Genomic DNA, 26,259 nt, shown 5'->3' on the forward strand with positions numbered 1-26,259 from the left:
GATATTTATCGATCAACAGTAGTCTTTTTAAAAGTTTTTATTTTTGGCAATAAAGAGCACAACATAATCTCCTTCATGCGTCATCGTGCCCCTAGCTGCACCAGTCAGCTGTGCCTCCCTCTCCACAGGCGAGGCCGCCGGCCCCCCTCAGGCTGGCTTATCCTCTGGGTGGACGTCCCCGGGTCAGGTTCAGAGCTCAGCTGGCTGGGGCCGCCTCCCTGGCTCCAGGGCTCCGTCGGAAGGGGCCTCTTGCTTTATCATTCTCAACTTGCCACAACTTGAATAGTGATTATTTACAACAAGGTCTGTTCCCACAAATCAGAACCCTAACGTATTAAAAAAAAACAAAAAACCACACACACGCAACCGAAGGTTTGACGTGAATAGAAAGATAGCCCTTCTGCGCTAGAAAATCAATTGCTTTAATTGCATCTCAGCAGGGAGCCTCAGCACCATGTGGGGAGGAGGAAACAGGAAGGGCTCGGTTTCTGAGTGCTTTAGGCTGGCCAGACACAGGGCAGAGGGGCCCCCTCTGCTAGGGCACGCCCACCCCTGGTCAGTGAGGGGGCAGCAGGGGTGCTCCCCACATCAGTCCTCCTGCTGTGGCCTTCCCCCCGAGCTTGGCCCTGGGGCAGGAGAGCTCAGGACTGGCCCCGCCACCCTCCACCTGGCTGAGGTTACCAGCACCCCACCCCACCCCCGGGTATCTTCTCAGCCCACTAAGCAGGAAGGAGCCTGGGCAGAAACTACATTTTAAGACCAGATTTTCACCTGAGGTGTCAACAAGCTATCACCTCTGCATCAAACCCCAGTGGCACAGTGTAAGTTCGGATCCTTCCTGTGCTGCTGTAGGCCCAGAGGAGATGAGAAGCCACCTGCTGTCTCAGCCCCTGGGCTGCGTGGGAAAAGCCAGCAGTCAGCGGCGGTCTCCCTCCTCTGGCCCTGGCAGCTCAAGCAGGTCTTGGCAGCAGGAGGGCTGTACCAGGGAGGACAGGGAAACGGCTGCCCTCCGTCCAGAAACAGCCTTGACTGGCCTGCTCACGGGATTAGAAAATGTGTATGCTGTGGCGGGGAGGGACGGGGAAATCTCATTAATATAGAGTATGTCATAAGCCATATATATTAAAATCATGAACAGTATACAGTCCCATGGTAGCTCCAGCCCCTCACACATGCTCAGGTGGCGTGGCCAGCCCTTTGCCTTGGTCCAGCCTCCCCCTTGGGGGCAAGGAAGGGACAGCTTGCTCCCTTTCTCCAGGCTCTTGGCTAACAGCCCCTTGAGGCTGCCCACTGCGCTGCAGTCAGCCCCACAACTGACAGCCCCAGCAGTCACCCGTGCACGCCAGCCCTGCGGTCACTGGGATGGGGTCTTGGCCTCGCTGCTGTCCCCTTGGCTGGCCTTTGGCTTTAGCAGGATGAATCTGTTGAGGAGGTCCGTTTCTGAGCTGGCCTGGGCTGCCCCATACCCCTCACCTGTGGACACAAAGGCAGGCTCAGGACTCAGGTCCGGGTCAAAAGACCCTACCCAGAAGGCCGTGTCCGCCCCAGAGCCTCGTGGACAGTGCCGGGCCCTGCAGGGACTCACCCGCATAGCTGGAGGCCTCGGCGATGTTCTGGGAGCCCGTGATGTGGTGCCAGTAGGCGCTGCGGGGCAGCATGGTCGTGGGGGTGCAGGGATATGAGTAGTGTTCTGTGCCCTTGTTCAGCAGCTGTGGGGCAGAGAGGGGTCCCCCCCATTAGCTCTGGGGGCAGTGGTTTACCTGCTGAGCCCGCCCCCAGCCCCAGACCCTGTGTAGACACTAAGTGCAGACACTGACGTCCTGCGGGCACTTGGCTGGCCCACCCACCAGCCTCCCCTGTACCCTGGACTGAGCCGCCCGCCGCCTCACCCTCACGTTCTTCTCCATTTCTAGCAGGACCCGCTTGTGCTGCTCAGCGATGGCCAGGGTGGCACTGTGGACCCGCTGGTAAATCTGCTCCCCTTCCTGTGTCTGGAAGGTGTAGAGCCCTTCCCCAGCGTCACACATCCTGGGGACACAAGCAGCACAGAGGGCAAGGTGGCGGGGACCCCACCATGCACATGCCCCTGCTTGGTGGGGCTCTCCTGCACCCCCGCCCTCTGGGAACAGGCAGGGCTGTCATCTGGTGTCTGACCACTCAGCTCAAAGGTGCAAGCATCTCCAGTGTGCCAGGTGGTGGTCTAAATGCTTTATGAGAATTAACCCATTCTCTTGTCTCCACCGCCCGCTCTGGTCTGTGCGCTATTACAGGCTCCTCATTATGCCAAGTTCTCTCAAACCCCTTTACAGATGAGAAGACTGAGGCATACAGAAGGTAAGTGACTTAAGCAAAGTTACACAGGATTATACAGAGTTGAAGTCTAGGCACGCCGGCTCCAGAGTTTACGCACTGGGATACCCAGGCCTCACCAGAATTCTAGGTTAGGCACTTTTATTTTCTCTATGTGACAGAGCAGGACACTGTGACTCAGGTCCACAATCAGAGAGCTAGTAAATGCCGGTGCCAGCATGTGATTTGAGCCCAAGCACCCTGAGCCTTGGGCTGCCTGCTGTCATCTGTAAAATGGGAATAGCACGTTCCCCCTCGGACTGCTATGCTGATCAGTAACTTAAGTTCCCAGCACAGTGCCTGACAGAGTGAATGGCAGCCAGCATCATGACCATTGTGGGATGGGGGGTGAAGAGAGGGTCCTACCGGCCAGCCTCGAAGGTGAAGCGAGTGGCGTCGCGCCCGTAGCGGCGCAGTGAGCAGAGGGGCCACGAGACGAGCTTCACGCGGGGATTGTGTGTGTCCCAGAGGTAGATGTTCTCGTGGGTGATCTGCAGCTTGCACTCGCCGTATACGTCCAGGTTGGGGCAGGGCAACAGGAAGACGTTGAAACGATCTGGAGTGGGAAAGGATGAGCCAGCCTGGAGCTTCCTGGGGGAGCCCCTTCCCTCTCCCCCACCCCAGTGCCAGCACCAGGCCTCACCTGTCTGCTCACATTGCACCCCTGGGGCCAGGAGGTCTGGCTCTCCTAGACTGATGTCGTTGAGCCGCGGCCCCAGACACTCCACAGACAGTGTCTTGTACCACTCCTCCGCCTCCAGCTCTGGAGAAAAGGGTCCCTCCTCATGCTGCCGGCTCAGGCTCCCCCAGCAGCCCACCCCCCTGCCTCAGCCTGAGTCATCCCACCAGGCAAGGTAGGGAGGGCAAGACCAGTGGATTCTGCTGACCTGGCCCACCTCATCCTCGGCGTCTGCTCCCTCAAAGGCACCCCTACCCCCATCTCCACCTCCAGGCGTCATACCCAGCCAGGGCTAGCCCTGCTCTCCCTCCTCCCGGCCGGACCCCTGGACCTCGGCGTCCCGGGGGAGGCTGGGTGGAGGCCTACAGCCCCAGCTCCTCACCTGAGTCGCAGGTGAAGGTACGTGCCGAGTCGTCAGTGAATATGATGGCCACTGCCTGCCTCTTTGTCTCCTTGGGTAGCCGCGTGACACACTTGACGTTGCTGATCTCGGTCACCTGGGACAGCATCCACAAGGCACTCAGCCAGGCTGGAATGCCTCCCTCTGCATCCCCCGCGGCTCTGCCACCCCCAGGAGGGGGCTCTCAGACCTCAGGACTCTTAAATCATCATTGCTTACAGGTTGGGGGAGCTAGGGCCCAGGCCCCCTAACCTTGGGGCAGCCTCGGAGGCACACTGACTTCTCATCTGGATACTTCTCCAGCCGCTGGGGCCCCTTACTGGAGGATTTCCGGAACACCAGCCAGCACCTCCGGTAGATCTGTGGGGCAAGATGGCAGGGGCATCAGGCCTTCCCTGGACCACCCCCACCCAATATGGCCCTGCAGTTACCCCTGCCTACCGCAGGGGGGCACTGCCACAGGCTGTCCCTGGAGCTGTGGCCCAGGAGAAAACCTGGGGACAGCTGACACCAGCTTGACAGCCCCCCGAAGGAGAGGCCCCCTCTCCAAACCAAAAGGCAATCATTTCTTGGCTGGCTCTGAAGGGCTGCTTCACAAGGGGTACTCTCCAGAGTCACTGCTGACTGCGAGCTCAGCCCTGAGTGTAACAGAAGGAGCCAGCTCTATTGAGTGCTTCTTATTTGTACTTTTGGTTATTAGCACTCTACACAGTTAATCTCAGGGCCACTTGAGGTTGGCTCTAACATGTCCACTTTATAGACAGGAAAACTGAGGCACCAGAAAGTTCAGTAACAGCTAATACACGGCGGAGCTGGTATTTAAAGCAGGCTGTTGCACTCCCGAGCCGACAGTGTCCCAGGGACAGGGATGAGACCCTGCCTGCTCCCAGCTGAGCGTCACCCCGCCCTCGTTCTCAGAGCCAGAGCGGGTGCTTGGTGTGGGCAGCACCCCTCGTCTCAGGAGCTTCCACCCACCCTCTTCACTCCCTCACCAACCCGCAGTGTAGGGCTTACTTCCCTTTCCAGCTGCAAAACGACAGGCTCTCAGTAGTAAAGGGGCAGACCCAAGATCCTGGGGTTCCCCAGAGCACAGTGCCTTCCCTGGCAAGGTTCCCTCCTTGCCCCAGCCACCACCAATGACCCTGTGTCTGAAACCGCCTAAATTCTCTATGGCGTCATACACTCTTCCCAAGGGGCAAGGAGCGAGGAAGGAAGGAACTGACCATCCTCTAGGGCTGAAGGAGCAAACTGGCTTGTGAGCCCCTCAAGGGGTGGCCCCAGCCACCTGCTCCGGCTGCTGACTCTTCCTTCCACGGCTCTTTGGCTCTCTTCCAGCCCGAAGTCTGTGGCTGGGATGTACCTGCTCTCTCAGCGGGCAGTCCAGAAGCCTGGCAGAGCCCAGGCCCCAGGAGTCTCCCGTGCTCCTCTCACTGGCAAACAGCAGGGAGCCCAAGCAGTGGCCCAGAGTAGAGCAGAGGCAGCGAGGGGCCTGCTGGGCCACAGCCCCGCCCCTGCCCCCGCCCTGCCCTGCCACATGGGCACCAGGTCCTGGGCAGGCAGGGTCCCAGCAGTCCCCATCCCAAGAAGCTACTTGGAACCAGGCTATTTCTGGCTCCTGTCTGGGACTCCAGGAGGCATGTCTGCCCCCGCACCCAGGACCCTGGCTCAGCCCCCACGGGGCCTACCCACCCGAACCACAGCAGGCCTCAGCTCTCAGATGGGGAGCTCCCTTAGGACAGAGGCTGTGTTTTATCCTCAGAGTCCTCACATCCTGGCAGCCTCATTAACAGAGCTCTGCTGAACAACTGAATGAGCGTATGAGGGGACTGTGAATGAGTGGGTGGGTGGATGAATGAATGAATGAATGCTGCCAACCCAGCTATGCCCTGGCAGCTTGGGCTCCATGCAGCCTGCAGCATGGGGGGCAGAAGGCCTGGGGGCCGAGCACTCTGGTTGCCTGGTTACAGGACATACACACACACACACACAGCCCCAGGGAGCCTCTGCGCTCAAGAGCCCTCCTTCCCCACTTCTCACAGGTCTTTGATCAGCGCTTCAGAAACACTCTGCCACAGCTCTGCTCCGAGGAAGGCCCTGCCAGGTAGGAGGGTCGGCTCCATCTCTTTCAGCCCCTCCCCCTCACCTCCTCGAGCTGAGACAAGCATGGCTGCTCTGGGACAAGAACGGCTGGGTGACCGCAGCCCTTCGCATCAGGTCTGCAAGGGGATGCTGAATTCCCTGAGTAGGGGGACCGCTGGAGAGGACCTGGTCACACCCCAGCTCCCACCCCCTCCCCTGGCTGTGCCCACGCTGGGTTCCCAGGTCTCCTCCTGGAAGAGGTCTGATACTGAGCCCCAGTGGCCACCCCAAGTGGCTTGCCTTCCTTGTATGTTCTGCCCTGGACAGGACCTCAGCCAGCTGGCCCCTGGGGACCTGCTAGGTCCAGCCCATAAGAATGAGGAGTCAGACTAGAAGCCAGGCACCTACCCTCTTGCCTCCCCACCTCAGCCTCTCTCCTTGTTCTGTGCTCCAAGTGGGCCATCCATCCCTCTCTGGGGGCAAGAGCAGAGTGGCTGATGGCTGCCAGCCCGGTCTCCTAAGCTGGGGGCCCAGGCTGCGATACAAATTCAAATCCAGATAAGACTCCAAACATGCCCACCAGCTGAGCTGCTGCCCCTGCCTGGACAGAGCCCCCCAGGGCCTCGGGGCCACGGGAGGGGAGAAGCAAGAAGCACCCTCTCCGGAGGCAGGCCAGTCGTGCTCAGTCTCGGCCCAGGCGGGGAAGCTGGCTATCAGAGCCCTGGCCTTCCCCTTCCTCAAGCCAGGAAGCCTGATCCCACCCCCACCCCATCGAGGTAATGGGGGAGGGGAGAGAGGGACCAGAGACCCCAGGGTAAAACACAAGACTTGGGCCGCTCAGTCCCCAGGGCTTTCCTTCCTACTGGGGACACCCCTCACTGGAGGTGGGGGAGGGTCTGCAGGGGACTAGAGGCAGCTCCTGGACAACCTCACCAAGATCATTAAGTTGGTCCTGGGGCCCTGCTCAGGCCTTCTGGGGAGGTCTTTGCCAGTAGCGGGTGGGAGACGGTGCCCACTCAGCAGAGGTGTGTCTGAGGCCTCATCTCCATAGACCCTCCAAGCCCCCAACTTGGGGCCAAACACCGAGCCACCAAGTGAGCACAGAGACGCTGCCAACAACTTGGAGGCAAGCAGCCTGTCCCAGAGCCACGGGCCATCCTGCCCCAGGTTCTCATTCATAAGCCGCTTCTGCACCCCTCCCACCACCGCCCTGCCCCCACAACTGCTCTCCTTTACAAACACTTCTTTAACAGTAAAAGCAACAACCACAGGTAGATCAATAAATCCCCCCCACAGAAAGCAATGGGAAGCAGGAGGGATGGGGCCCTCAAAAGAAAAGAGGCCACGAGAGGGGAGGGAGGCGCGGGGAGGCGCGGGCAAGTGAGAAGCCGGGTCTCAGCCCAGACACAGCCCAGCGTTTCCAGCTGCTCCTGCCGCTGCCCTGACGACAACTTCAACAATAGCAGGGGAGCCTCCTGCCCCTCGCTACCACCGCTAGCCTGGCTGAGATGCCAGGCAGCCCTGCTGGGGCGGGGGCTGCAGCAGGGAAGGCCACCCCAGGCACATGCCAGGCGGCCCGCTGGCCAGAAGCCTCGAGACCACAAATGCACCATGCCGGCCACAGGCGGGTGGCTGCACACCCCGACATGCTGGGCTCCAGACCAGGTCCTGGGGTGCCCGTCCCTCGGCAGGGCCCCTCGGAGGGCGGCTCACCCCGAGCTTCCTGCTCTTCATCTTCACATAGCCTTGCTTGACGATGTCGTTGAAATTGGTCGCCATGGTTTCCCCACCACCTTTGGGGCTCCCGGGCCTGGCTGGGGCGAGGGGAAGGATGCCCAGGTGGCCTCGGTTTCCAGCTCCTCCGATCACCTGTTCGAGACACTCCGTCGGGGCTGCCTCACCGGGCGGCTCCTCACCTCGCCCGCTTCAGCATTGTTCTAGCAGCTCCTTCGCCCGGTGCCTGCTGGAAATAAAATGACAGGGAGATTAGGCAGTGACATCTTTCTCTTCCCCTGGCTGTCTCGCTCTTTTTTCCTTCCTCTTCCCACACTCCTCCCTCCTTCCCTCCCTCCCTCTGCCCGCCCTTCTTCCTTCCCTTCCCTCCCCACCCCAGGACGACAGAACCATTCAGGAAAACCGAGGTGGAGGCAGCAGTGAGGAAAATGGTCCAGCCCAGTCCCCTCCCTCATGGCTGGGGCTGGCAGTTAACCCCTTCCTGGAGGACTGGCTCTGGCTCCCGCTGTGGAGGTGGGGGCAGAGGGAGGGAGGGCCCAGGACCTGCTGTCCAGCCCTGTCTCCTGTTACAACTTTGGGGCAGACTTAGGGCAACTTCCCCAGAGCAAGGCCCCCTCCCGTGCACAAGGACCCCCACAGGAGAGCCTTCCCAGAGATGGGAGGGCCCCAGGAGATGGCAAAGTCTGGAGTCTGAGTGAACCCCACGCTCCCCAAGGTTAAGGACCCTGTCAGTCTCAGCAGACCCCAAAATCCCTCTGCCCCACCCCATCCCACAGCTCCAGCCCCAGGCTGAGGCTGAGAATCGTCACCTCAGGCCCTGCTCCCAGCCCCCGAAACTCTTGGGCAGCTCCTCTGTGCTGCTTCCTGGGTGGGAGGGCAGAGTCCAGCTGGGCGGGCCCCCAGATAAGGCTCAGGAATGTGCTGGGCCGGTGGAGGTGGCCACTGTGGAAACAGACAGCCCCAACCCTGGTGCTGGGCCCTGGGTCTGGCCAGGCCATGCAGTGCCCCCCTGTCCTAGCGTGGGCAGGAATTAATTACAGGGAAAACTAGCAATCACTGGGGCCTGGGGCAGAGGACACAGCTGGACGACAATGAGGGGCACCAACGGGAAGTCAGTACGGAGCAGGAAAAGGGGTGCCAGCAGGGGCCACTCAGAATCAGGCAGATCAAGAAATAACGAAGACTCCGACTCGGCAAGGTGGTCTCCATGATGACCCAGTCCAACCCATTTTACAGATGGGGAAAAGCAAGTTACCCAGAGATGATAAACAGCCTGGCTAAGGTCACACAGCAAGCCCTGGGCACAGCCAGGGACAAATGGGAAGTTCTGGAGTGGGTGACAGAGGCAGGCCCGGGGTGGAATGTCCTGCGGCCATCTCTGGCTGCTTGCCACCACCCAAGCCCTCTCTGCCATCCAGGCTCAGGGGCAGGGCTGTGCCAGCAACATGGCCCCCCATGTCTCCAGGATCACTGGGTGGGAATGGAGCAGCATTTCTGGGGTCAGCTGGGCATCTGTGCTGCCAGGATGGGGCCCTGGGGCAGGCATGCTACTGGATCTGCCAGCAGCTTGGCATTAATTAATCTCCTGGAGGCCTGTCTGTTGAGTCTCTAACAAGGAACAGATGGGACTGCCCCAGTGGGCACACACGACACAGGGAGGGGCAGAGAGGGTAATGCTCGCCTATCCCACTTGCACCCTGACAGCCTCTTCAGCACGCCCTCCACTGCCTCCCTGCCCACTCACTCCCTCTGTCCCAGCGCCCTGGGGTCTAAGACCCTGCCACACCCAACTGGTCCCTTTCTTCCTGTAAGGTCTGGGCTGGGGTCCCCTCCCTGGCACTGACCCCCAACAGCCCTGCCACACCTGGGCTCTGGCAGTCAGAGATGGGTAAATTTTCCCAGCTCTGTTTCTACCACCTGCCCCTGGGACTGCCTTGTCCCCATTGCAAGGACTAGCCCCATAAAATTCCCCTCCAGGATGACAGCAGGCTGGCCACTGGCTGTGCATCCACAGCACACAAGGCCCCTTTCAGAACAAACCTACGAAAGCACGCGGGGCCCCTGGCTTCATCCACGGCAGCCCAGATGTGGCACAGCCAGAAATGTGAATCTAGCTGGCCAAGTGGTCCTGGGCAAGCCACCTAACTTCTCAGTGCCTCAGTTTCCCCATCAGTAAAAAAAAAAACCCGAGAACAAATCCACCTACTTTAAGTGAGGAAATGAATCCATGAGGCAGCTGCCTGCCCACTGGGACCCAGAACTTCTGCCTCAAAGCTCCAAGGGCTGTTTTCATTTCAGAGCTGCTGCCTAGCCAAGGGCTGTGAAACCACCATAACCCAGCCCTCCACAGGCCCAATGCAGGCCTGCCCCTTCCTGGCTCCACCAGTTACCTTCCCAGCAGCACCTAAGAGTGACCGTGGCTGCCAAGCTCTCAGGAGCCCCCTGCCACGTCTGTCCTTAGGCCCACACCCCACCCATCCCCCAGGCCCTAGAATCAGCCCCGCAGAAACAAACCAGGGGAAAGAGCAACCTTCCAGGGGAGGCCTGGGTGGCAAAGGGCCTGGCGGCTCACTCTGGCCCCGAGTCACAGGGAATGCTGGCCATACTCAGTCCCTAATGAAGTTTGCAAGAGCAAGACCCAGCCTGGGGCCCAAAATGGTACAGCAAAGGGGAATTGGGAGGGAGAGAGAGAGGGGGAAGGGCCCATAGGTGGACCCACAAATTTGATGGACAATGGCATCAAGGTGAGTGGGGGAACACAGAGCCAACCCATCCCCCAGAGGGGCTGCACCGTGTTAAGCAAGAGAGGCAGCCCCCAGGCTGAGCCTGCGCAGGCCCAGTGGGGCATGGAGGCGTGGAGGGCAGCTGAGCTCAGCAGGCCAGTAAGTGGGCCTGCCGTCCCTGGAGCCACTTTCCCATCGCTCCTGAGTCACCACCAGCCCTGCCTCTCTTGGGCCTGCAGAGGGAGGAATGCCCCCTAACTGGAGAGGACCTGAGTTCTCGGGCCCGGGGGCTCAGCTCTGAGCACCCAGAGAAGCTAAGCAGGGTGCCCAGCAGCCCCCTCAACACTGCAGGGGGGAGCAAGGGCCCCCCCCCGTTCCTCTTCCCAGCCTGGCATCAACACTGCTGCTCAACCAAACAGTACCTGCTCTGGGCCAGGCCACCACTGGCCTCTTCAGAGAAGCTGCCTCTGAACCGCCCCTCCCCAGGAAGGGCAGGTGTCCCGCGGGGAGGGGGCAGGGAGACTCCCTGGTGCCCAGCAGAGGCGCGGGGCAGGGCCCACCTGCCCCAGGGGCAGCCGCTCTGAGCACTTCCTCCCTGCACCTGGATTCTGCCTGGAGCCTTTGGCTCCAGAACAAACGCCACTCGCTGCAGTTGGCAACCAATGAGTGAGCAGGAGCGCCTGCCCGCCTGGCTGGGCCTCCCCCTCCAGGACAGATCGGATCTTATCAGGGCTCCAGGGACAGCGCTACCTGGACACCGTCTCACTGTCGTCTCGCTGTCTCCGCTCCACGGCAAAGATCCTATCGGCAGGATTCTCCCCAGCACCAGGGACATTTCCCATCACCTGTGGTCTTGCTCTCTCTGCCCCAGTGTGATTGCTATCAGGGGCCGGGAGGGGCCCCCACCCCGCACCGCCTCCGCCCAGGCAAATCCCACAAGGAACCACCGCCCAAAACACTGCAGCTCTCACCCAGGGCGGGTGGCAAAGACAGATCAAATACCCACTGGGCAGAGAGGAACGGTGGGAGGAGGGGACAAAACAGCCACGGTATCTCCTGGGCCCTTAAGTCAGAGAAGCAGAGCTGTGGCTCCACACTGCTGCCACTCCGCTCTCTCCGGTCTCCCCCCAACCCCGTCTCCCCCTGCTCAGTATGCTCCACCACGCTGGCCTTCCTTCTGTTCCTCAACACGCCTACTGCTTCCCACAGGGGACCACTTGCTGTTCCCCACCTACAACACTGTTCCATCAGGTGGGCTCACGGTTCACTGTACCGCTTCATTCAGGTCTCAGCTCAAAGGTCACCTCCTCAGAGAGGCCTTCCCTGACCACTCTGGCCAGTCAGCCCCTCTCACAACATCCAGTTTCACTGTCTTGATCGCACGCATCACTATAGGATTTTCTCGTTCCTTCATCTGTTCATTTGCTACTCGCTGCTCTTTCTCCTAGAACCTCCTAGAACGTCAGCTCCCTGATGCGAGGCCTTGTCTGTCTAGTTAACAGCTCCAACCAGCACCTAGAACAGTGCTGAGCGCGGAGTATATGCTCGATGCTTGGGGACTGAACGCATAATTCTTTCCAGGATTTGTCTTCCTCATCCTTTCTCTCACCATCACCAATATCCACCTAGCGGGACCCAGCTCAACCTCCAGGGCAGTGTGAGCAGGGGTTGGCTCCCACCACCAGGGCCCCAGGGCTGTCCCCGTGCTGACCATCATGGCCAGCAAACTGTTGTTCCTGGAGAACCAGCCAGGGCCCAGACCCAAGGTTTGGTTCAAAACAGCCTCGAGGGAGAGAGAGCACTGCTGACACTGTGTCCAGGCCTGACTGGGTGGCCCCACCTTGGCCAGGGTTGTTGCGCGAGGTCATGCCCAGCCCTGCTGCCCTGCCTGGGAGTAAAGGGCTGGAAGTAGCCCAGGCACAGAGGGGCAAGCAACTGGGCGGGAGGGGGCGCAGCTCCTGGGACCCATCCCAGGTGGGGGACAGGAATGGCCTGCATTGGAGCCACAGCCCTCTGAAAGGGGCAAGGAAAGAATCGGTGCTAAACAAGCCCAGCCTGTAACTGCTACGGTGAATCCAGCCAGGCCCCCTCACTGCCCTTGACTTCCAGACCCTACACCCCAAACCCTCCATCCGGGTGTCCTGGCAACTGCCCTGCACCCCAGCTTGGGGCAGGCAGGCTGCACTGAGGCCCTGCTCTGCCCACACCACCCCAGGTGCCCAGCCTCCGCTCATGCCCCTCTGCAAGGACAGGAAGCATTCCATGGGAGCCGGGCCCCAGGGGCCCTGGGGGAGAAGGTGGACAGGGCCCCACGCCAGGGGAGAAAGGTCCAAGGAAAGGAGGCAGCCGGCTGCGAGTTTAAGTTGTAGGGTATTATCCATTTGCAGGTGGCGGGGGGGCAGTGGGGGCAACTGGAGTAGACGTTTTCTCTGCTGGAATTTGACGGAGCTGAGAGCGCACGAGGGCATGGGGGCAGGAAAGTGGGGAGGAGGACGGGGGCCGCGACGGGCCGGGCGATGCCCCTCAGGATGGCAGGCCCAGGGACAGGGCGCACAGGGGCCTCGGCTTCTCCCACCGGTGTGCGTGGGGTCCGGGGAGGTCGGCCGGGACCCCGGCTCCCCTGGAGAGGAAAGCTGGGGATAGGTGGAGCTCAGCGGTTAGTTTTAGGGGCCTGGGCTGGCTCGAGGGGGCGGGTCCCTGAGGTCCCCTAAGAGCAGGAAGGTCCCCTGGGCTTGGAGAGCTCTTAGGGGGGAGTCACCGAGGGTCTCTCGCGGCCCGGGCGCGGCCTAGGGCCCCCACCCGCCCGCGCCCGCTGGTTACCTGGGCGCCGCGGCCCGGGCCGGGGGCGCCTGCTCGGCGGGCGGCGGGCCAGGCTCATGCCCACGTCGGGGGGCGGCGGGCGGCGGGCGGCGGCGCCGGGCTCCGGGCGGGGACGGCGAGGGAGGCGCGGCGCCCGGCTCCGCTCCGGCTCCGGCTCCGGCTCCGGCTCGGCCCCGCCGGGGGCCCGCCCCCGCCCCGCCCCCCCCGGCGGCCCGCCCCGCCCCCGCCGTATTCCTCCGAGCCGCGGGGCACACGCGCGGCCGACCCCAGCTCGCCCTGGGTAACCCGGGCAGCCCCATCGCCCCTCCCTGGGCCCCCAATCCCCATCTCACGTCACCTCTCAGCCCCTGGAAGCTCAACCCCTCATCAGCCCCAATATCGACCCCCCAACTTCTTCAGGAGTCACCCCCCCACATGGCTCCCCTATCCCCTACATGGCTCCCAGGGCCCTCCACAGCCCAGCCTCCCCCAGGGCTCCCTAATGACCTCGTCAGCGCCCCCCTCCCCACCCCCACACACCCCCGTAGCCACATCAGCGCCTCCACCCCAGACGTCAGCTCCCCCAGAGGACTGCTGCCTCTTCCGCCCCTGGCCTCGTCTCCACCCTCAACACACCCGGTATCCCATCCTGCGTCTCCGGGGGACTTTGCCCTTAAGTCCAAAGCCCATCCCCCTGGGTGCGTCCGTCCACCCTCTCCCCCCCCCCCCCCCCCCCCCCGCCTCAGACACACCCCGCACTCACCTCGCTGCCCCTCAGGCCCGTGCAGGTGCCAGTCACCGCCCTGCTGGAGTCACAGACCACAGGCCTCGTCAGCTGTGCCAGGCAGGGGTGGGGCACTGCGAGGCCCTCCTCTGGGGAGGGAGGGTCTCAGGCCTCTGAGTCTCAGGTCTGCGCCCTTTACACCAGTGCTTCTCAAAGGGTGGTCCCTAGGCCAGAAGGATCAGCATCATTTGGAAACTTGTTAGAAATGCAAGTTCCCTGCCCCTCCCCCACCAAATCCCCATCTCTGGGAGCAGGGCGGAGAAATCTGTGTTTTAACAAGCCCCTGGGAGATTCTGATGCACAACCACCGCTGCCTTAGACCAAACAGACAAAACAAAAGGCGGCACCTGAACAACGGAAATCCTGAGAAACGAGAATGCCTGCAAGTCCAACCCCTGTCCGCTTCCTCGGAGGGACAGGCCTGAGGCAGCGAGCATCCAAGGCCACAGGACTCACCCCTGGAGTCCAAGACACTCGGCCTCAGCCTGGCCCAGGCCTGCCCAGGGAGCTTCTTAGGGGGCCGCTTCCATTCCCCCTGAAAATGTCCCTGGATGGTCACCGTGCTGCCCGTGACCACCAAGGGAGCCCCAGGGCCTCCCAGCAGCCTGAGACCCTGGGCCTGAGCTAACCAGCCCCACACTGCCCAGGGAGGTGGCCCCGGTCCCTGCCGGCCAAGCTCGCCTGGGCCTCGACCTCCTGACTCCCCATGCATCTTCCAAATTTGACCCTGCCTGTTCTGCTGCAAACCACAGCCTGGAAAGCTCTGGCACTTGACCCATCCCAGCAAACTATTTTCACCACCAGAAACCTCTGGAGGAGTTTTGCCCAACAACAACAAAAAAAGAGTTTTCACAATAAAAAAGCATCTTCTCTAGAATGTGGTTTCCCAAACTTCTTCAATCTCTCAACCTCATAAATTTTTGCCCAATGCACTCTCTGTCTGCGCTATTGTCACCTAAATAGTTTTTTAATTAACCTTTTATTTTGAGATGTTTGTAGATGCACATGTAGTTGTAACAACACGGAGAGATTCGGTGTCCCCTTGACCCTGTTTCCCCCAACGGTGACGTTGCTATTGACATTGAAACAGTCAATTAGGAGCATTTCCATCACCACAAAGATCCCTCACTCCTGTGGCCCTTTTATAGCCACACCCACTTCCCTCCCACCCTCACCCCTCCTTAACCCCTGGCAACCACTAATCTGCACTTTATTTCTATACTTTGGTCATTTCCAGAATGTTATAAAATTGGAATCAGTATGTAATCTTTGGGAAGTGGCTTTTTTCACTCAGTATAATTCTTTGGAGATTCATCCAAATTGGTGCACATATCAATCTTTCGTTACTTTTTATTGCCAAGTAGTATTCCACGGTATGGATGTACCACAGTTGGTTTTATTCGTACACCCATTGAAGGACACCTGGGTTGTCTCCAGTTTTTGACTCTTATGAATAAAGTTGCTATAGACACTCATGTACAGGTTTTTACGTGAACAAAAGTCTTTATTGCTCTTGGATAAATACCCCAAAGTCCAATTACTTGGTCACATGGTAATTGCATGTTTTGTTAAAACACCGCCAAACTGTTTTCCGGAGTGGCTGTACCAGTTTACATTCCTGCCAGCAACGTACGAGCAATCCAGTTTCTTCACGTCCTTACCAGCATTCTGTTTGGTCATCACCACTTTTTTTTTTTCCCAATCTGATAAGTGTGTAGTGATATCTCGCTGTGGTTTTAATTTGCGTTTCCCTACTGGCTAATGCTGTCGAACATCCTTTCATGTGCTAATTTGCCGTCTGGGGGTATTCTTCAGTGAAACGTTTCCTCATGTCTTTTGCCCATGTTCAAATTTAATTATTTGCTTTTTTATTGTTGAGTTTTGAGAGATCTTTACATATTCTAGATACTAGTCCTTTTTCGGATATATGATTTACAAATATTTTCTTCCAGTCTGTAGCTTGTCTTTTCCTCCACTTAACAGGATCTTTCACAAAGCATAAGGTTTTCATTTCAATCAAGTCCAAATTATCAATTTTTCCTTTTATAGCTTGCGATTTCAGTGCGAAGTCTAAGATCTTTTCGCCTAGTCCTACATCCTAAAAATTTTCTCCTATGTTTTATTCTAAAAGTTCTATAGTTTTGCTTTACATTTAAGTCTGTGATCCATTTTGAGTTAAATTTTGTAGGAGGTGTGAGACACAGGTGGATGTTGTGGAGGTGTTTTTTTTTGGAGGGGCCTATGAATGTCCAATTGTTCCAGCACCATTTGCTGAAAGGCTGTCTTTCTTCCATTGAATTGCTTTTGCAACTTTGTCAAAAAGCAGTTGGATCTATTTTGGGTTCTCTGTTCTGTTCCATCGATCTGTGTCTCTCCCTCTGTTAACAGCACAGGGTCTTCATTACTCTGTATAACAAGTCTTGAAATCAGGTAAACTAATTCCTCCCACTTTATTATTTTTCACAATTGTTTTAGCTATTATAGTTCCTTTGCCTTTCTATATAAATTTTAGAATATACTTATCTATATGTACAGAAAATCTTGCTGGGATTCTGATAGAAACTGCACTAAACCTATTTAACAGTTTGGGAAGAACTGACATTTTTACTAAGTTGGGTCTTCCAATCCAAGAACACAGTATGTCTCTCTATTTATTTAGAGCCTTGATTTCTACAACCAGCATTACGTAGTTTTAGCACACAAATCCTTACATGTTCTGTTAGATTTACACCTAAGTATTTTATTTAATTATATTTGATGATTTTAAACGGGATTGTATTTTTAACTTTGCCAATTACGTGTTCATTGCTAGTATATAGAAAGAAATGATTTGGGATGTTTCTCTTATATTTTGCAACCTTGCTGAACTAATTTGTTCTAGGAGTTTGGGGTTTTGGGGGTAGATTTCTTGAGATTTTCTGCCTCGATAGTCATAGCATCTGCACAGAGACGTTTTTGTTTCTTCCTTTCCTGTCTTTCATTTCCTTTTCTTGACTTATTGCACTGGCTAGAACTTTCAGTACTATTTGAATAAGAGTAGTGAGAGCTGACATCCTTGCCTTCTTCTTTTTTTTTTTTAATAACTTTTTCTTTTAAGATTTTATTTTTTTCCTTTTTCTCCCCAAAGCCCCCCAGTACATAGTTGTATATTCTTCATTGTGGGTCCTTCTAGTTGTGGCAGGTGGGACGCTGCCTCAGCGTGGTTTGATGAGCAGTGGCACGTCCGTGCCCAGGATTCGAACCGACGAAACACTGGGCTGCCTGCAGCAGAGCACGCAAACTCAACCACTCAGCCACGGGGCCAGCCCCCCGGGCTTATTCTTGATCTTAGGGGGAAAGCGTTCAATTTCTTGAGCGGAGCATTCTGTGAATATCAGTTAGATCCTGTTGACTGATAGTGTTGAGTTCTTCCATATCTTTGCTGATTTTCTACCTAGTTGTTCTATCAGTAGCTGAGAGGGAGGGTTGATGTCTTCAGCTATTCTGGTGGATTTGTCCATTTCTCCTTTTAGTTATTTCGAGTTTTTTTTCTTCTTCTTCTGCCCAAAGCCTCCCAGTACATGGTTGTAGATTCTAGTTGTAGGTCCTTTTAGTTGTGGCATGTGGCACGCTGCCTCAGCATGGCTTGATGAGCAGTGCCATGTCCGCGCCCAGGATCTGAACCTGCAAAACCCTGGGCCACCAAAGCAGAGAGCGTAACTTAACCACTCAGCCACGGGGCTGGCCCCTAGTTCTATCAGTTTTTGTTTCACACATTTTGTAGTTCTGTTGTTTAGTGCATTAGCATTTAGGATTGCTATGTCTTCTTGGTAGATTAATCTTTTATTATGATATACTGTCCCTTGCTGTCTCTGTAATTTTCTTTCCTCTAAAGTCTAGTCACTCCTGCTTTCCTTCGATTAGTGCTCACATGATATGTCTTTTTCTGTTCTTTAGTTTTCCACCTGCTGTATCATTATATTTGAAACGCGTCTCTTGGAGATAGCATATAGTCCACTCATGTTTTTTAATCCAGTCTGCCAATATCTATCTTTTAATTTGTGTACTTAGACCATTTGCATTTAATGTAATTATGGATATGTAGAGCTTCAATATGCCATTTTATTTTTTGTTTTATGTTTATTGTTTTGCATTTCTGTGTTTTCTTTTTCCTGCCTTCCTGTGAGTTACCTGAACATTTCTTAGAATTCCATTTTGCTTTACCTATTGTGTTTTCGAGTGTATCTCTTTGTATAGCTTTTTAGTGGTCACTCTAGGCATTACATGATGTCCGTATAACTTATCACAGTCTACTGGCGAGATCATTTTGCCCGTTTGAGTGAAGTGCAGATATCTCACCCCCCCTTTAGGTCCCTTTACCTTCCCCAATTTATAATACAATCGTCTTTAAATTTTCCTCTTCATACACTTAGAACCACATCAGACAGTGTAATAGTTTTTGCTTTAACTTTCAGACTTAATTTAGAAAACTCAGGAGAATAAAGTCTATCGTATTTACCCATATTTTTGCTTTCCATGTTCTTTCATCCTTCTTGATGTTCCAAAGTTCCTTCTTTTACCATTTCCTTTCTGTTTAGAGAATTTCCTTTAGCCATCTTTCTTAGGGGAGGTATAAATTCTCTTGGTTTTCCTTCATCTGAAAATGCCTAGATTTTCCCTTATTCCTGAAGAACGTCTTCACGAGCTGTAGGATTCCAGGTTTTCAGCTCTTGAAAAATACTGCGCCCCTTCCTTCCGGCCTCCACGATTTCTGATAAGAAACCTAGTGTCATTTGAATTGTTTCCCCCCATACGTAAAGTGTCGTTTTTCTCTGGATGCTCTCGTGATTTTTTTTTCTTTATCTTTAGTTTTCAGAAATTTAATCATGATACATCTTGGAGTGGCTTTCTTTGGGCTTTCCTCTTTGACATTCATTCAGCTTCTCGAATCTGTAGGATTATATCCTTTACCAAATTAGGGAAGTTTTCAGCCATTATTTCTTCAAGTACTTTTTCAGCCCTGCCCTCTTTCTCCTGCCTTCCAGGACTCTGATGACACAAACAGTAGATCTTTTGTTATAGTCCCACAAGGCCCTGAAGTTCTGTTCCTTTTTTTTTTCCAGTCTATATTCTCTCTGTTGTTCAAACTGGCAATTTCTATTGTTCCATTTTCCAGTTCACTGATTCTTTCCTGTCTCCTTTATTCTGCTGTTGAGTCCACCCACTGAGATGTTTAATTCAGGTACTGTATTTTTCAGTTCTAAAATTTCCACTTGGTTCCCTTTATACCTTCTGCCTGTTTGCTGAGAATTTCTGTCTTTTCATTTGTTTCAAGTATATTTGCAATTGCTCGTTGAAGCATTTTTATCACGGCTGCTTTAAAATCTTCGTCAGGAACAACATCTCTGTCATCTCAGTGTTGTAATCTGTTGGTTGTCCTTTTTATTCAGTTTGGGATCTTTCTGATTCTTGATATGAGTGAGTTTTTGAAATCTGGACATTTTCCTTTTATGGACTCTAGATCTTATTTAAGCCTTCTGTTCTGGCTGATGTTCTGTGATCCTACTCCAGCAGGGGAAGCGGGAGGCACCACCTGGTTATGGTCAGGTGGAGGCACAAGTCCAGGTTCTTAACTTGGTCTCCGTTGACATGAGGGGGCAGTGCTCCTCATTCTTACTGGGTTAGGGTGTTCTCTACTGACACTATGGTGGTAGTGACCATCCTGATTCTCCACTAGACCTCCTCTGACACCACCCCCAGGGGGTGGGAGAGGGGCACCTCATTACTGCCAGGTCCAGTGGCAGTCCAGGCTCCCCACATGGTCTGCACTGACACTGAGGCAAGAGAGCCTCATTGGTGGCTGGGGGCCTCCTTAAAGCCTGCTGCGGGTGGAAGTCTAGGCTCCCCTTTCAGCCTTTGCTGGCGTGGGTGAGGGTGGGTTTTTGGCTGGAGTAGATGGTTACTGTCTAAAAGATTTCTGTCTTTCCAGAGTGCCCCTTCCCTGGTCCTTTGGCTAGAGAGCAGACTTCTGCTGGGACTATTTTTGCCTGTGCCCATTGGCATGTCTGGGTTGCTGACTTCTTCGGCTGCAGGTATTCAATATATTAGGCAAAACAAAAACCCAGGGAACTCACCACTGTGTTCTGACTGGGTCTATGTTCCCTAGCTTGTCTGCTTTCTCCATGCGTCCTTTCAGAATCTTCCTATATTTGTTTTACATATAACTTTCAGGGTTTTTAGTTGTACTTAGTGAGAGAAATAGAGAAAAGTAGGACTTCGCCATTTCCCCAGAAGCAGAAGAGCCAACTCACGTCTTTTTTTTAAGATTTGATTTTTCCTTTTTCTCCCCAAAGTCCCCCAGTACAGACTTGTGTATTTTAGTTGTGGGTCCTTCTAGTTGTGGCATGTGGGATGCCGCCTCAGTGTGGCTTGATGTGTGGTGCCATGTCCGCATCCAGGATTTGAACCCGTGAAACCCTGGGCCATCGAAGCAGAGAGCATGAACTTAGCCACTTGGCCGCGGGGCTGGCTCCATCAACTTGCTTTTAAAAAAAACATAAACACCATCCCTGCTCTGCCCTTGAACTAAGCAATACACAAATCACAGGTTGGATGGTGTTGGTTTTACATATATAATGTATTATATGTATTAAAGCTTTATTGAAGTGTAATTGACATACAATAAACTGCATATATTTAAAAGATACAATGTGATGAGTTTTGACATAGGTACGCCTATCAGCACAACCAAGATAGTGGACACATCCCACATTCCAGTTTCTTCCCTCCCTCTCATTCCTCCTCTGTGCCCCGCTCAGTCCCCAGGCAGTCGTTGGTTTGCTTTCTGTCACTATGTATTAGTTTGTATTTTTTACTAATTTTATAGCTATATACATACAGTGAAATACAACAGCAGTAAAAGGAATGAACTACTGATATATGCAGCGAAATGGGTGAATCTCAAAATAATAAAAACGAGTGAAAGTGAAAGAAGCCAGACAAAAAAGAGTACATATTATTGCATGATTCCACACACACACATGCACATCACGATATACCATATTTCATACATACGTGTATACATATATGTCACATCTTGAAATACGGAGCTGTTTCATTCATGTGCTTCCTAAAATCACACATTTGCAAAATCCTGCTCTGAAAAATCTTCCTAAGATCCATTTCCCAAATCTGAACTGAGAAGTTGCACCAGGAGGTGTTCCTTCGACCCTGGGTGTCTGCGGGCGGAGGGAGCGGGGCGCTGTGGCTTACCAGGAAAAGCCTGAAATGGAGACTGGAGGCCTCTGGCTGTGAGGCCACGGGCAGACCGTTTCCCCTCCCAGAACCCTAAGGCCTACATGGTTACAATCATGGGTGGGACCAGGGCTGTCCCCCACTTTGTGGGTGAATGCCCCTCCATCCTCCAGCGCCGACCAGAGGAGGTTAAATGAGGATGGTGCCAACTAGCACGGCTCTCTAGCTCACGGCCAGGGTCCCCAGCCCCAGCTCCAGTCCAGCGTTGATCCTGGGCCCGGGGCCCATGGCAGGGTAGGGGCAGCATCCTGGTCTCCAGCCGTGTTTGCTTTCTTAGGTCCTTCAGGCCCAAGCCTGCCGAGCTAAAAGGCCACTGTCCCGGGTCTGCTCGGCCCTGCCTGGCAGACGGATTGTATCTCCTCGTATTTCAGTCTGCGGCCAGCACTCTTTCTAGGCTGGGAGACCAGCTTTGCCTCCTGCCTGAGCATTATTGGGGCTTTCGCTTGCTCTGGGCGTGGGCTCGTGGCTCGACTTCTCTGGAGGGAATGAACTTGAGCGGCCACGGAGAGTGATGGAGGACCCAAGCCGGGCGTTCCCGGGCCGTGAATGGCTAAGCCCAGGAGCTGTGATGGTGACACGGGCTGTGCCCAGGGCTGGGGACAGGCGCCGGCACCCACTTGTCCTTCCCTTTCACAGGCCTTGTTCTCTTTCCTCCTCTGGCTCCCCCGGCCCTCCTCAGCCGGGAGGGAGCAAAGAAGCCCCAGGTACCTCTGGTCAGGATGTGGTGCCTAGGGAAACTGAGGCAGTGAACAAGGGACAAGGGGTTGGCTGTGTGAACTCAGCTCTGTGCCTCGATTTCCCTCGGTCATGGGGGAGTGTGTGAACCACATGGCCTGCCTGAGGCTGTTCTCTGCAGGACAGGAGGGCTCCCGGCAGAGAAGGGCGGTGGTGTCGGCTCTGGAACAAACCACCTCATTCAAGCCCTGGCCCCTCCTCTTGGGTACTTACCCAGCCTCTCTGGGCCTCGGTTTTGTCATCTGTAAAGTGGGGGTGATGAGTTGTGAGGAAATACATTCCAAGCTCTCAGAAGAGGACCCTGCACGTGGGGTGTACCCAAAACAGGTTAGTTATCATCCACAGCATTTGTTTTCTTATTTTTGCCTGTTAGTTTTCTAATTTCCTGCAATGGCCAAGTATAAATTTTCCATGAAAAAACTCTGTTTAAGGGCTGGCCCAGTGGAGTACTGGTTAAATTCACGTGCTCTGCTTCAGCAGCCCAGGTTATGTGGGTTCAGAACCCTGGGCACGGACCTACACACCACTCATCAAGACGTGCTGTGGCGGCATCCCACACACAAAATAGAGGGAGACTGGCACAGATGTTATAACGCTCACTGACAATCTTCCTCGCCAAAAAAATCCCAACTCTGGGGGCTGGCCCCATGGCCAAGTGGTTAAGTTTGCACGCTCTGCTTTGGTGGCCCAGGGTTTCGCCGGTTCAGATCCTGGGCGTGGACATGGTACCACTCATCAAGCCATGCTGAGGTGGCATCCTACATAGCAGAGCCAGAAGGACCTACAACTAGAATATACAACTATATACTGGGGGGTTTTGGGGAGAAGGAGGAAAAAAGAATTTTTTTTAATTAAAAAAAAATTTAAAAAAACACCCAACTCTGTTTAAGCACAAAATCTGCTACTTTATGTTAAGGGATGTGATTACTCCCACCCCCATCCCCACCCCCAACTGGGCTGTTTTGGGGGGAGGTGTGGGACAGTGCCCTGGGAGGGGTACACCCTGGGTTCTGACTACCTCCTGGGTGCGAGGGGCAGCCCAGGCCTTGGGGCCGAGCCTGGTGTCCTGCTGCAAGTGGGCAGGAAGGAAGACACTTGAAAATCCTCACTCAGGACAGAGGGAGGGATGATCCCGGCTCGTGCAACACCCTTCACCCTTTGGAGCCTCAATTTCCTCCCCCGGAAACGGGAACAATGAAGGTTAAATAACATAATTTCTGTGGAAGCATCCACTCAGTGCCAGGTACACTGACAAGAGGGAGGGCTGATACCATGTTACTGGGTTTTTTAAAAAGATTTTTTAATGTAACTTAATTTTTTAATTTTTTAAAAGATTTTACTTTTTTTCCTTTTTCTCCCCAGAGCACCCCTGGTACATAGTTTTGTATTTTTAGTTGCAGGTCTTTCTAGTTGTGGCATGTGGGACGCCACCTCAGCATGGCTTGATGAGCGGTGCCATGTCTGTGTCCAGGATCCAAACCGGCAAAACCCTGGGCTGCCGGAGCGGAGCACATGAACTTAACCACTCAGCCACGGCCACGGCCCCCCGACCCATGTTACCGCTTTTAAGTCATTAACAATACTCTCTGGCCCCAGCCCCTCAGGCTGGGCCTTTCTCCCAGGAAATGCAAAGCCTTCTCTGGCGTTGATCTTTCTGGTCCCTGCCCCCTCCCATCCATGTTTGTACATCACTTGACAGTTTTCAAAGTATTTCCACCCACACTCTCACAGTATTTCCCAAGCCCCAGCCACTCCAGCCACTCTGTGATTTTTGTGGAATTCAAGCACATCCTGCACTATTATTTGCTCAATATTTTTCTTTAAATCACCTCACATTTTTCTATTTGCTTCAAGAGCAAGCTATATAAAAAATACCTTGAAAATAAAACAAATGCATGATCGCGTGCTGGCTAACACTGTCCGCCTAAGAACCTGTACGGCTTGTGTTCAAAAGGAGCTCAGCAAGTGGTGGAGGTGGTAACCCTCGCTCCACCTGTCCGAGACTTTCTCCCGGACAACTGTCGAGGATGCGAAGGAAAGTGAAAACGGAGTGGCTTCCTCAGAGTGCGACCCTGGGATGGTCAGGGCTGGCTTGCGGAGTGCCACCCACATCCCTGGGTCTACCACGTGCCGTGAGTCCACACTTGGGGAAACACCGTGCTGGTCTATTGACCCTCACAGTAGCAATCCAGAGTAGACATCACCATCCCCATTTCACAGGTAGAGAAACTGAGGCCAGCAAGTAGAAGAATCTGCCCAAGATGACACAGCCACCCCAGGACTTGAACTGGGGACCATGGAGTCTCCGTTCCCTGGGGCCTCGACATAATCTAGAAGAACGGGGATCCTAGTCCATGTCAGTCCCTTGGGGGCCCTCCTGCAAGTCCTCGCTGCTCCCATCTCGCCCGGTCTGCTCTGGGGAAAAGGGCAGGCTGGACAGAGCCAGAGCCAGAGCCAGAGCCATAGGAGATGAAATCCGGGCCGTGAGAATCCGCAGAACCCGGGCAGCTCCACCGCAGCCATGGAATTGCTGAGCTCTTTTCAAATGTGAAGCTGGCGTTTCCCAGAGTCCCAGGCCCCCGCGTGCACGGGAGCACTGAGATCCAGGTCAGTCCGCCAGTTAAGACATGGCACTGAACTGTCTTCCTCCCCCAGCGCGACAGTGACACAAACCAGCCTCCCTGAGAGCCTTCCCATCAAAGAGGACTGACCAGGAGGCGGGTGGAGAGGAAGGAGATGGGGCCCCTGCTCCCTCTGCTTCCTCCGAAGGAGGCCGGGCCAGGGGCGATTTCCGAGGGCTGCAGAGAGCAGCTCTCAGGAAGGAGGTGAAATTTCAACCCCACCTCCTAGTGCACGGCTCTCTCCAGGCCATGGGCTGCCTTCCTGAGCACACATGGGATATGCTAACAGCAGGTCTGACAAGCTGTTCCCTGGACAAGTGTGCCAGCCAGCAGGGAAGGCAGGCCAGGTGCTTGGGCCAGCCTTCCCTCCCTCACTGATTCACTGATTCATTCAACAAACATCTGAGCACCCACCCTGTGCCAGGCACTGGGCACCGGGACACAGTGGTCAATAAGAACAGCTTGTGCCCTTGAGGCATTCATGCTCTAGTGAAAGCGACAGGCACTGATCTAAGAACTCCACAGTTGCAGGTGTAACTGCGAGAATGGCTGTGAGGGAGAGAAAAGGGCTACGTGGTGCTAGAAGAGATTTGGGGAGACTTGACCCATCTGGGAAGGCTTACTGAGGAAGTGACTCTTAGGGTGAAAGCAAAAGTGTGAGTTAACTAGGTAAAGAGGGGATGGAGAGTATTCTGAGTTGGGGGACTGCATGTGCAAGGGCCCTGTGGCAGAAGAGATCCTGTTCTGTATATCATGTGTGGGAGAAGGCCAGAGTGCCTGGAATGCAGAAGGAAGAGGGGAAGTGTGGTGCTCAGTGAGGCTGGCTGTGAAGAGTCTTGAAGTCCAGTTCAAGAGTTTGATCGGCATCTTAAGAGTAATGGGGAGACAGTCAAGCGTTTTAAACAGGGAAGAGGATAGGATCCAACATGCATTTTGAAAGAAGCCTTCTGGCAGCCCTTAGAGAATAGACGGAGGGCCTCACTGGAATTGTGGCGAGCAAGACAGGAAGTGAAGGCAAGTCTAACAGGACAGAGGTAGTGTAGCTTGGATAGTGAGAGGGGTGGTGGCAGGGGACAGGTCTGAGAGACGCTCAGAAAGTCAAGCGTCCCTGACTCCTCGATGACTGGCCACCGGGAGCCTGGAGAGTTGGGGAGAAGAAAGAAGAGAAACAACGAGCCGAGCCTGACATCATGCCGTCGCTTCTTCCACACACACAGAGAGGAAACCAAGCCCACGCTGTAGCCATATTCAGTCTGATGTTTCACTCACCCCCTTCTTGAACGAGGCTGGTTTTCCTGACGGTCCGGAACCCCCTGGAGAAATGCACTGTCATTTATTTAACCAGCCCCAGCCGCAGGCCATTGAGCCGTCTCTATTTTTGCTTTTGTAAACAATGCCACCACGAAGCACTCATGTGGCTCTTTGCCCCCACACTTAGATATTGCGCGGGCGCGCTTACAGACTTCCTCAGAACACAGTTCTCAGAGTTAACTGTCCTTGTCTTGCAGCATTTTCCCGGGTGCCCTGCGGGGATTTCTACCCTCGAGGGTGCCGGATGCCGTAGATGGAGGAAAGCTCTCCATCCCCGCCCTTGAGGTCAAAGCAGTTGTACCTTTAATATCCGCTGCCTGAAAAGAAAGCACGTTGACTGAGGGCTGTTACGAATTCCACAGATCGTTTAAATGAATTTGAACCTCATCTGCTCTGCGGCCTCCGTGCTTCCACTTGATGCGAGTGGTACCCGTCTGGGGGAAACACAGGGATTTGAGGACCCCCTGGCCTTCCTCTGAGCCCGTCCCCAGGATCTGAGACGTAGAGAAGTCAATGCCTGGAGAAGTCACTCGTCACTAATTTGCCTGTCCCCTGGAGGCCCCGTGGGGAGGAGATGGGAGCCAAGGGCTTCCGAGCTGGGGTACCTGGGCAAGGTAGCGGGGGAAGATGTGGGGATAAGGCCAGTCCTTTGGGGGGATGGTGACGGCTAAAGGCAGGGCGCTCTGCCCTGGGGACCCACCCACTGGCCATTTCCTGAAGCAGAGCTGTCTCTTGGCTGCAAAACCAGCTAC

At 54.8% G+C, this 26,259-nt stretch overlaps 1 protein-coding gene across 6 annotated transcripts; it reads right to left on the reverse strand.

Annotated features, from left to right (window-relative positions):
* Positions 1 to 22: 22 nt before the first annotated feature.
* Positions 23 to 13,877, reverse strand: DOK4 (docking protein 4). 6 transcript variants are annotated; one of them, XM_070613702.1, is made up of 9 exons: positions 13,527 to 13,877; positions 7,221 to 7,467; positions 3,681 to 3,788; positions 3,411 to 3,525; positions 2,993 to 3,112; positions 2,716 to 2,905; positions 1,890 to 2,028; positions 1,586 to 1,709; positions 23 to 1,473 (listed from the first exon to the last, which is right to left on the reverse strand). In XM_070613702.1, exons 2-9 carry the CDS (start codon positions 7,284 to 7,286, stop codon positions 1,355 to 1,357), a joined length of 981 nt encoding a protein of 326 aa, XP_070469803.1. In that variant the 5' UTR covers positions 7,287 to 7,467; positions 13,527 to 13,877; the 3' UTR covers positions 23 to 1,354. The 6 variants fall into 6 exon arrangements, with proteins under 6 accessions (XP_070469803.1, XP_070469801.1, XP_070469800.1 ...); XM_070613700.1 differs by having other exon boundaries at positions 7,221 to 7,470; XM_070613699.1 differs by lacking the exon at positions 13,527 to 13,877 and adding an exon at positions 12,785 to 12,951 and having other exon boundaries at positions 7,221 to 7,470.
* Between the last annotated feature and the right edge of the window lie 12,382 nt (positions 13,878 to 26,259).

Source organism: Equus przewalskii, chromosome 3 (assembly GCF_037783145.1).
Source record: "Equus przewalskii isolate Varuska chromosome 3, EquPr2, whole genome shotgun sequence".
In the NCBI taxonomy this organism is placed as follows: domain Eukaryota; kingdom Metazoa; phylum Chordata; class Mammalia; order Perissodactyla; family Equidae; genus Equus; species Equus przewalskii.